Raw genomic sequence first — 10424 nt, 5'->3', positions numbered from 1 at the left:
CACCATGCGGAGATACCTCAGGGAGAAGGTTTGGTGGCCATACATGGACCGAGATATTGTTGAGAAAATCCAAGAATGTGCTGGTTGTGCATCGGTAAGCTCTCAAGGACCTCCAGAGCCAATGCATCGAAAGGAGATGCCGGAAAGAGCATGACAAGACATCGCAATTGATTTCTTTTCGGCAAAAGAATGCGCTACCTTTCTTGTCGTGGTTGACTACTTTAGTCGATTTATTAAGGTAATAGAAATGAAAACCACAACCGCGGCCAAAACAATAGAGGCCTTGGAGAAAGTATTTGAGGAACAAACGTACCCGGAAACCATACGAAGTGACAATGGCCCACCATTTGCAAGCGAAGAGTTCTCTAAATATTGCACATCAAAAAATATTCGATTGGTGCGAACCATCCCATACTGGCCTCAAATGAACGGGCTGGTAGAGCGCCAGAATCAAGGGATACTCAGAGCACTGCGTATAGCGAAAGCCACGAACTCAGACTGGAGGAAGGCTGTGAAAAACTATGTCCACATGTATAACACATCCCCGAATTCGATGACCGGAAAAGCGCCTATGGAATTGATGACAGGTCGCCCGGTGAAAGATCTTTTGCCCTCGCTGAGGACCGACCCAAGCTGGCGTTGTGAAGACGGAGTTCGAGAAAGCGATGCAATCAAGAAATTGAAAGGCAAAATTGATGCTGATCAACGTCGACACGCAGTAGCTTCGGATATAAAAGTAGGAGATATTGTTCTTCTTCGAAATTACGATTCGGGAAAACTGGAACCTAAATTTACATTGAAAAGGTTCACAGTTGTGGAAAGAAAAGGAAACGACACCATCGTTGTGAACGAAGAAGGCTTATCCCTCCGTCGATGTGTTACACACTTGAAAAAGTTGCCATTACAAGGCGAACCCAAGGAGGCACTAACCACTGACAACCCGTTAGAACCAACTTCGACACCAACACTGTCTAATTCTAATACACCTTTACAATCCCCTACAGGTATTATCCACTATCCGGAACCAGTTCAAAGTATACTTCACATCTATATTTTTATTACTTCTTCGAATCTACTACAGGTACAAACCATCATCAGAAGGATCTGTCAGCTGATAGCACACCACTCAAGCTCCATGAAAATAAGCGCAAGTCCTCCATCGATAAGCAAGAAGAGTCTGTGAAACGACCCGCTCGCATACGGAAGATACCACGTCGATACGTAGAACATTGATCAACCTGAGACTCACATGTAATTTTTTTTGTATCCTTCCTTTTAAAGATCAGTTCCTTATCTCGGAGTAGGACAGGGATGTAGAGAAGTACGGGAGAGGTATTTGAAAGTAGCTGAGAGAAATAGGTATATAGAGAGTAACTTGGGCGAGAGGTGAGTCGAGGTCGCTATTACGAGTTAGTTAGAAACGAACTGTGAAACCGATCGGTCGAATAAATTACTCTGCAACGACTAAACAACCGAGTGTTTAAAATACCGAAAGAAATACCGCGTTTGAGGATTCTACAGTTATAACTTCAACAATTAGGGTGGATGTATGCGACTATTGCATACTTAAGGAAAACTTTTGCTAAAAATCGACGAAAAGACCTATGGGCAATGTTAATACATAAAACGAAAGCATTCATTCCCTACTTCATAGGAAAAATAAAAAGATTGTTTAATAACCAATTTATGTATTTAAAACCGTTTGTACCACTATAGGAACACATGTACCAATAGTAGTGCAATTGCTAATTTCTGGTCCTATCGTTGCAAATGCCATTGATTTCTTATGGGACTTGCAACTATAGGTACACTATATCAACTATAGGTACAAGGGAGCAATTTTAGTGTGATGCATCGATAAAAAAAATTGTTGATGGTTGGTACCTTAGTTAGGCGTATATCACACTACTGAAACTATTGGTACACCTCAACTATAGGAGCACCCACCCTATTAATATTTATTCATGTTCACTAGTGGGTTTTGCAAATTAGACATTGTACTACGCTAGACGTATAATAAGTATTTGATATAAATATGGCTACATACCTTCATAAAATTTCAAACTTTTCCCTTTTGTCCTTCACCTAAATATATATAACCCCTTAATTACAGACAGAAACTCCGTTGTATTTGTTTTCAATAAGGCTTTCCAAACGAATTAATTTTTGGCTTGTTTCTCTATCAACTATTAAAAAATGAATGGCGAGGTTGTATTTTGATAGGTTTTATCTTCTTTACAGAGAAAGCCTAGAAACCTGCTCGGTGCTGTTTAGAATCGCATTCGTAAAATACCAAACATAACGTTTGTAAAAGTTTTTCTAATTATTGTTAATATAGTTTAGTTGAATTGTTAATAACATATTTTAGAAATCGAAAACAACTGCGCTGGATTCAACGATAGATTGCAGAATCTGATTATCTTCACTGCAACTGAATGGATAGAGAGCAGTCTTGGGGCGCTTTTATTTTTCCAGTATATAAAAAAGGTACTTTCGTTTAGTTACCAAGTAGTTTATCCGTTTTTACTCGGTTTAGAGATTTTGACCTTAGAAAGAGTGAATAGCTCTTGTAAATAGCGAAAAGCGAAGCGAAATCAGATTATGGTATTTTAGAAAATTGCCTATTTCAGCCGTCTATATTACTTTCTAGAACATCAGAAATCGCTTGAAGCTCCATAATAGAAGTTATGGTGAAAAAATTGTTTTTGAGGGGCCTTTCACAAACAACGCCCTGTATCTCGAAAACCAACAGTTTCCGAAAGAAATCTTTCTGGTAAGTTTTTCTACAACTTAATTGAAGTGAGCATTTTTCTATCTGAATTATTGAAGAAAATAAATGTCGTATCTCACTATTAAGGGGATTAGTCAACGATCCGATGTGATTGAAAGAAAGAACGATTTATTTCAAGAAATTTCCTCAAATACTTCACATAGCCAAAATCAATAGTCTACTTTGGGACCACTGTGGAGCGGGGCGAAGATAGAAACCCATACGAAGAAAAGAACGCTATATGGGATTTCGCCAGGGGCGAAGATTAGAATTGAGTTTCATCTTGCGTTAATTTTCGCCACTTTTTAAAATTGTTCAAACTTAATTAAATAAAGGTAATAATCGCGGATGTGCGTTGACATGTATTCCTGCAATGATCAAAAACATTACTATTGAATATTCTAACGCTTACTCACAAAATTTATATAACTTTCCCCGCGATAAAAAATTGTCACCATTTTTAGTATTCAGGAAAATAAGTGCTCTACAGGTACTATTTTATTTACGATCCAAAATACGTTATGAAATATTTTTGCTTAAAATAGGGCAGTTTCCACATTTTATTCGACTTAGTTTGTTTTTCAATAATAGTCGAAAGCGGAAGTCCAGATCGTAAAGCAGATAGAATTATTTGTAATTGTTCTGCAAGGGGAGCGAAAATTAGGGAGGGGGCGAAGAATGATACTTCTACCCTAGTACTCTAAAAATTCCCTGAATACGTTGATTGATTTTCATGAAGATTAGGTAAAAGGTAACAAAAAAAATATAAACATTTCCTAAAATTTAGTCGTAAATATTCCTGGAACCTTTGAAATTTTATAGATTGTGAATGTAATCTGCTGAGATGCTGTCTTCTTATAAATATACATTCTTCTTTGAATTTTTCGTAGAAGTTTCTCTGAAAATACTCTTGCACTTTTATTGATTTTTATTCTCACTAATATTTGTTTACAGTAACAGTGCATTGAAAATGCCTTCAGTTATTTTAAATTTCACTTCGCATAAAAAAATTTCTATGTGAATTTGCCTGCTTTAGAACAAGAGCAAATTAATGGAAATAATTTTAGAGTTTCATTGGTTCCAATATAATAAAATGGATTTGCCTTCAATACATCCGATCCGTAGAAAATTCTACAGCAGTCTACGGTGATGGTACAGCTTTCATTTGAGGCTAAGTTTATGAAAATCGGTTTAGCGATCTAAATTTTTGTTTTTTTTAGAGATGGCTATTTTTCTCGGGAATGCCGGAACCGTCTGTGGGGGTCAATGTTGCCAAACAGGCATTGAATGGCCGTTAGTGAACTAGAACTGCAAATCTAAGCAACTAGACTCACAATTTCGTAAATTGTTCACCTTTTTACATTAATTGGTGTATACGTTGAAATCGGGATTTTCGGTGTGCTCGTACTCATCACCCCATAATTCAAGAACCGGAAGCCTGATACACCAAAAACTTAATAGCTGCTGATGGGAATGTTGCACCTTTCATTTTAGACTAATTTTGTGAAAATCGGTTCAGAAAATTCTGAGAAACCGATGTCGACAAACTATAACTAGGTTTTCTACGTGACTGTACGTTTCAATTCGTAACTCCGGAAATCAAAAACAAATGAAATTCAATAGCAGCCTTATACCTTCCATTCGCAATTAAGTTTGTGAAAATCGGTTCAGCCATCTCCGAGAAAACGATGTGGACATTTTGTTAATATATCCGCACATGCACACACATACATACACACAGACATTTTCCGATCTCGACGAACTGAGTCGAATGGTATATGACACTCGGGCCGGGCCTCGGTTAGAAAGTCGGTTTTTGGAGCAATTGCATAACCTTGCTATATGAGAAAGGCAAAAAGCAATTCTTTTGAAAAACAAATATTTTTATGTTTCGATTTAACGTACATATTTGGATAGGAAAGTGTATGTTAAATCGAGGTTTACGTGTACATACAACTCAACGTCGCGATCAGTTTGTGTACTGAATAAGGTTTAACTTAATTGAATTGAATTTCAAAATCTCATCCTCACCGCACCATTCTTGGAATAAAAAATTATATTTTCGGATCAATGAAGGGAAACGACAAACAAAGCAGGCGCTGCACAAATTCCCAACATGCGAGAACGATTAAAAAACACCGCGAAATTCACGGTATATTTGCCACTCATAGCATGCTGAGTGAAAATTATACACGAATCACTCACTTATTATTCTTCGGTGGCCTGGAAAACCATTAATTATAATACAGTGACCCTTATAATCTTATTTTCATCTCACTCTGCTACGATAGGACGGTAGTTATCTATCCTTAGCTGAAACAAACTGATTCTTCGAAGAATAAGCCGAAAAGGATCAAACTTCCGTTGACTGTAATGAGCATTTAACAGCCACTACCGGTTTTCGTAAACATCATTAAAAGCGTTGCATTAGTCGATGTCAAGCTGAACTATTATTCATAGTATACCAGTGCTTTCCCACTGCCCTGCCGACCGATCCCATGGGAAGGGATAATAATCCAATTTTCTGGCAGATTTCCAACTCGCAGAGGCACTCACTAACTTGAGTTGTTTCGCTGTCGACTCCGGCTCCAGCTCCGGCTCCATCGGAGACGGAGATGGAAAACCGGCAGAAATGGAAAGAATTTGTTCCCGCCAAGATTGATACGAGGTAATTTTGCAAATGCTGGCGAAATTGCGAAATATACGAGATAGGGAGCTGCTGCGAGAGCTGTAGACAGATAATTTACCGATGCGCTAGATGCATTGCAATTTTGCATTGTTTATCCCGTCGTCGGTTGCGGTTGCTCGATTTATTTTTGCTCGCTAAGTGAAAAACGTCGTTTCGCTGTCATTTATATTTATCAAATCTTTTATATTACATTTCGAGTGTGTTTAATTGTTCACTGTTTACTCTGTTTTACTCTATTTTTACTCTGTTTCTACTCTGCTTTCACTCTGCTTTTACTCTGCTTTTACTCTGCTATTACTCTGTTTTTACTCTGTTTTTACTCTGTTTTACTCTGCTTTTACTCTGCTATTACTCTGTTTTTACTCTGTTTTTACTCTGTTTTACTCTGGTCTTACTCTGTTTTACTCTGTTTTACTCTGTTTTACTCTGTTTTTACTCTGTTTACTCTGTTCTTTCTCTGTTTACTCTGTTCTTACTCTGTTTTTACTCTGCTATTACTCTGTTTTTACTCTGTTTTACTCTGGTCTTACTCTGTTTTACTCTGTTTTTACTCTGTTTTTACTCTGTTTTTACTGTTTTTACTCTGCTTTCACTCTGCTTTTACTCTGCTTTTACTCTGCTATTACTCTGTTTTTACTCTGTTTTTACTCTGTTTTACTCTGCTTTTACTCTGCTATTACTCTGTTTTTACTCTGTTTTTACTCTGTTTTACTCTGGTCTTACTCTGTTTTACTCTGTTTTACTCTGTTTTACTCTGTTTTTACTCTGTTTACTCTGTTCTTTATCTGTTTACTCTGTTCTTACTCTGTTTTTACTCTGCTATTACTCTGTTTTTACTCTGTTTTACTCTGGTTTTACTCTGTTTTACTCTGTTTTACTCTGTTTTTACTCTGTTTACTCTGTTCTTTCTCTGTTTACTCTGTTCTTACTCTGTTTTTACTCTGTTTTTACTCTGTTTTTACTGTTTTTACTCTGTTTTTACTCTGTTTTTAATCTGTTTTTACTCTGTTTTTACTCTGTTTCTACCCTGCTTTCACTCTGCTTTTACTCTGCTTTTACTCTGCTTTTACTCTGCTATTACTCTGCTATTACTCTGTTCTTACTCTGTTCTTACTCTGTTTTTACTCTGTTTTTACTCTGTTTTTACTCTGTTTTTACTCTGTTTTACTCTGGTCTTACTCTGTTTTACTCTGTTTTTACTCTGTTTACTCTGTTTACTCTGTTCTTTCTCTGTTTACTCTGTTCTTACTCTGTTTTTACTCTGCTATTACTCTGTTTTTACTCTGTTTTACTCTGGTCTTACTCTGTTTTACTCTGTTTTTACTCTGTTTACTCTGTTCTTTCTCTGTTTACTCTGTTCTTACTCTGTTTTTACTCTGCTATTACTCTGTTTTTACTCTGTTTTACTCTGGTTTTACTCTGCTTTTACTCTGTTTTTACTCTGTTCTTACTCTGTTCTTACTCTGTTTTTACTCTGTTTTTACTCTGTTTTTACTGTTTTTACTCTGTTTTTAATCTGTTTTTACTCTGTTTTTACTCTGTTTCTACCCTGCTTTCACTCTGCTTTTACTCTGCTTTTACTCTGCTTTTACTCTGCTTTTACTCTGCTATTACTCTGTTCTTACTCTGTTTTTACTCTGTTTTTACTCTGTTTTTACTCTGTTTTTACTCTGTTTTTACTCTGTTTTTACTCTGTTTTTACTCTGTTTTTACTCTGTTTTTACTCTGTTTTTACTCTGTTTTTACTCTGTTTTTACTCTGTTTTTACTCTGTTTTTACTCTGTTTTTACTCTGTTTTTACTCTGTTTTTACTCTGTTTTTACTCTGTTTTTACTCTGCTTTTTACTCTGTTTTTACTCCGTTTCTACTCTGCTTTCACTCTGCTTTTACTCTGCTTTTACTCTGCTTTTACTCTGCTTTTACTCTGATATTACTCTCCTATTACTCTGTTTTTACTCTGTTTCTACTCTGCTTTTACTCTGTTTTTACTCTGTTTTTACTCTGTTTTTACTCTGTTTTCACTCTGTTTTTACTCCGCTATTACTCTGCTATTATTCTGTTTTTACTCTGGTTTTACTCTGTTTTCACTCTGTTTTTACTCTGTTTTTACTCTGTTTTTACTCTGTTTACTCTGTTTACTCTGTTTACTCTGTTTACTCTGTTTCTACTCTGTTTCTACTCTGCTTTCACTCTGCTTTTACTCTGCTTTTACTCTGCTTTTACTCTGTTTTTACTCTGCTTTTACTCTGTTTTTACTCTGTTTTTACTCTGTTTTTACTCTGGTTTTACTCTGTTTTACTCTGTTTTTACTCTGTTCTTTCTCTGTTTACTCTGTTTCTACCCTGCTTTCACTCTGCTTTTACTCTGCTTTTACTCTGCTATTACTCTGCTATTACTCTGTTCTTACTCTGTTCTTACTCTGTTTTTACTCTGTTTTTACTCTGTTTTTACTCTGTTTTTACTCTGTTTTTACTCTGTTTTTACTCCGTTTCTACTCTGCTTTCACTCTGCTTTTACTCTGCTTTTACTCTGCTTTTACTCTGCTTTTACTCTGTTTTACTCTGTTTTTACTCTGTTCTTTCTCTGTTTACTCTGTTCTTACTCTGTTTCTACCCTGCTTTCACTCTGCTTTTACTCTGCTTTTACTCTGCTATTACTCTGCTATTACTCTGTTCTTACTCTGTTCTTACTCTGTTTTTACTCTGTTTTACTCTGTTTTTACTCTGTTTTTACTCAGTTTTTACTCTGTTTTTACTCTGTTTTTACTCCGTTTCTACTCTGCTTTCACTCTGCTTTTACTCTGCTTTTACTCTGCTTTTACTCTGCTTTTACTCTGCTTTTACTCTGATATTACTCTGCTATTACTCTGTTTTTACTCTGTTTCTACTCTGCTTTCACTCTGCTTTTACTCTGCTTTTACTCTGCTTTTACTCTGCTTTTACTCTGTTTTTACTCTGTTTTTACTCTGTTTTCACTCTGTTTTTACTCCGCTATTACTCTGCTATTATTCTGTCTTTACTCTGTTTTTACTCTGGTTTTACTCTGTTTTTACTCTGTATTTACTCTGCTATTACTCTGTTTACTCTGTTTACTCTGTTTGCTCTATTTACTCTGTTCTTACTTTGTTTACTCACTTCACCAAATTATCTAACTATGGATGCACGGTTGGCTAATTTTTTTCTCTGGAACTGCTCACAATGCACACTACGCCGTAACTTTCAACAATTCAAATTTGCCACAAAAAGAGTTACAACTTTCCCGTACCCTGTTAAACGGTATTGATCTGAAAACTACCACAAGGAGTCGGAACAGCCTCGACGCCGAAGAACAGATCGCAAAGAGCCCGAACAACATCGCACTACGAAAAGAAAAATTCATAAAACTTTTCCTCTTACGCCGTTTAATACCTTAGTTTTTCGTCTTTTCACCCACTTGTATAGAAGAAAAAAGAAGACACAAAAAAGGGTGCCTGCCGAGAAAGTTTTGTTTTTCGATACACCCACACACTTAGTCTCAACGTTCTCATCGCAGATTTCTTGAGCGTTTTTTCAAAACGTCATATCTGCAATGAGTTACTCTCTTTGTTTACTTTCTCTTCTGTTAATAATTCGGTCACTTTAACATTTATCCCTCAGCTCTTTGCATTATATGCTAGTTAAAACCACCGTCTTTCGATCTGTACTGTAAAATAAGTGAAAAGTGTTATAGTGACGCCGTAAAAATCGAAAGAGAAAGTATAAACAGAGAGTAACTCATTGCAGATATGACGTTTTGAAAAAACGCTCAAGATTTTCAGTATCACATCCGACCGACCGACCGACCGATGTGAAGATGGAGTGCCTGCCGATATGGTTGAAAAGGTGCGGGAAAACTTTCCCAATATCTGGCAGCGTGTTTCGTTTTCTTCAACGCCCTCACAGGGTTGCAAAAATCGGACCGCATTTCTTTGAGCTACCATCCCCACCCATTTTCAACCCCTTCTCGTCTCGGTTGATCTAAGTATGCGATGATAGGTACTTGGACGAAAAACTTATTTCGTAAAATACATGGTTTACCCCCATCGGTCTACTACGATCGTATCAGAGCCGATGTGTGTATGATGGAAAGTTGCACCTACACCGCCTGGGAAATTCCAGCCTGGGGATAAACAACTATAAAAGTGTGGTAAAAATATAAGCGAATGAAATGTGAATTGTTGTCAACTGCGTGTTTGACACAATAGCTGAGTGCATCACGGTTGAAGTGTTTTGCAAAAGCGTAAATTTGTGTTGAGCTCTTTATCGGTACGCATTGGAGGTTACATAGTATACATTATCCGAATTTGATTGAAATTTTATTGGATTCTGGTAGTGGCTGTTTTGATTAGAACTGCGTTTTAATTAGATGGGAAATACAGCCCCTGTCGGTATATGAAGCAAACTACAAGCCAAAGTATTTACAATGGAAACTAATCAATTCGAATGGAGTAAACAGAATTACAGTGGTCAGTCACTGACATTATGACTGAATGGGAAACGAATCTAATTTATAGACTGCATTTGAAAGTCATTCTCCTCATGTTCCGAGGTATAATTGCGAATGATCATCATTTTCTAATGAATTTTTAATTTACATTTAAATGACCCTTCCTAAAACATCATAAATTTTAGAACCAGCATTTTTCTATAAAACAACTCTTTTTAACTAATTTGAATTAACTTCTTGAACATAATAAATTCGATCAGCTGTGCTGCGATTTTCCATTCATCCCGAATGCTACTCATAGCAACCGATTTGAAAGCAGTGAGCGCCAGAAAACTCTTCAGCACTCTCCCTCGGTATCTCTCTCTCTCTCTCTCACCGCACGCACGCTGAGCACCCGATGTTTGTGTTGATTTCAACTGTCGCATGACGAACGGACCCACTCACACTGGGTGGAAAACGTGGCAGGATCCATGCGTCATGGCACACTCGGTTCGAGTAGCC

General features: G+C 36.8%; 1 protein-coding gene across 1 annotated transcript; it reads left to right on the top strand.

Moving 5' to 3' along the window:
* Positions 1 to 247: 247 nt before the first annotated feature.
* On the top strand, positions 248 to 1233 carry LOC131678268 (uncharacterized). Its single transcript, XM_058958286.1, has 2 exons — positions 248 to 1004; positions 1082 to 1233. The coding sequence occupies exons 1-2, from the start codon at positions 248 to 250 to the stop codon at positions 1231 to 1233; spliced, it is 909 nt and encodes a 302-aa protein (XP_058814269.1).
* Positions 1234 to 10424: the final 9191 nt, after the last annotated feature.

The sequence above is a fragment of the Topomyia yanbarensis genome, chromosome 2 (genome assembly GCF_030247195.1).
Source record: "Topomyia yanbarensis strain Yona2022 chromosome 2, ASM3024719v1, whole genome shotgun sequence".
Taxonomy (NCBI): Eukaryota; Metazoa; Arthropoda; class Insecta; order Diptera; family Culicidae; genus Topomyia; species Topomyia yanbarensis.
Note: the sequence above shows the minus strand (reverse complement) of the source record. Positions and strands in the feature narration are given on the sequence as shown.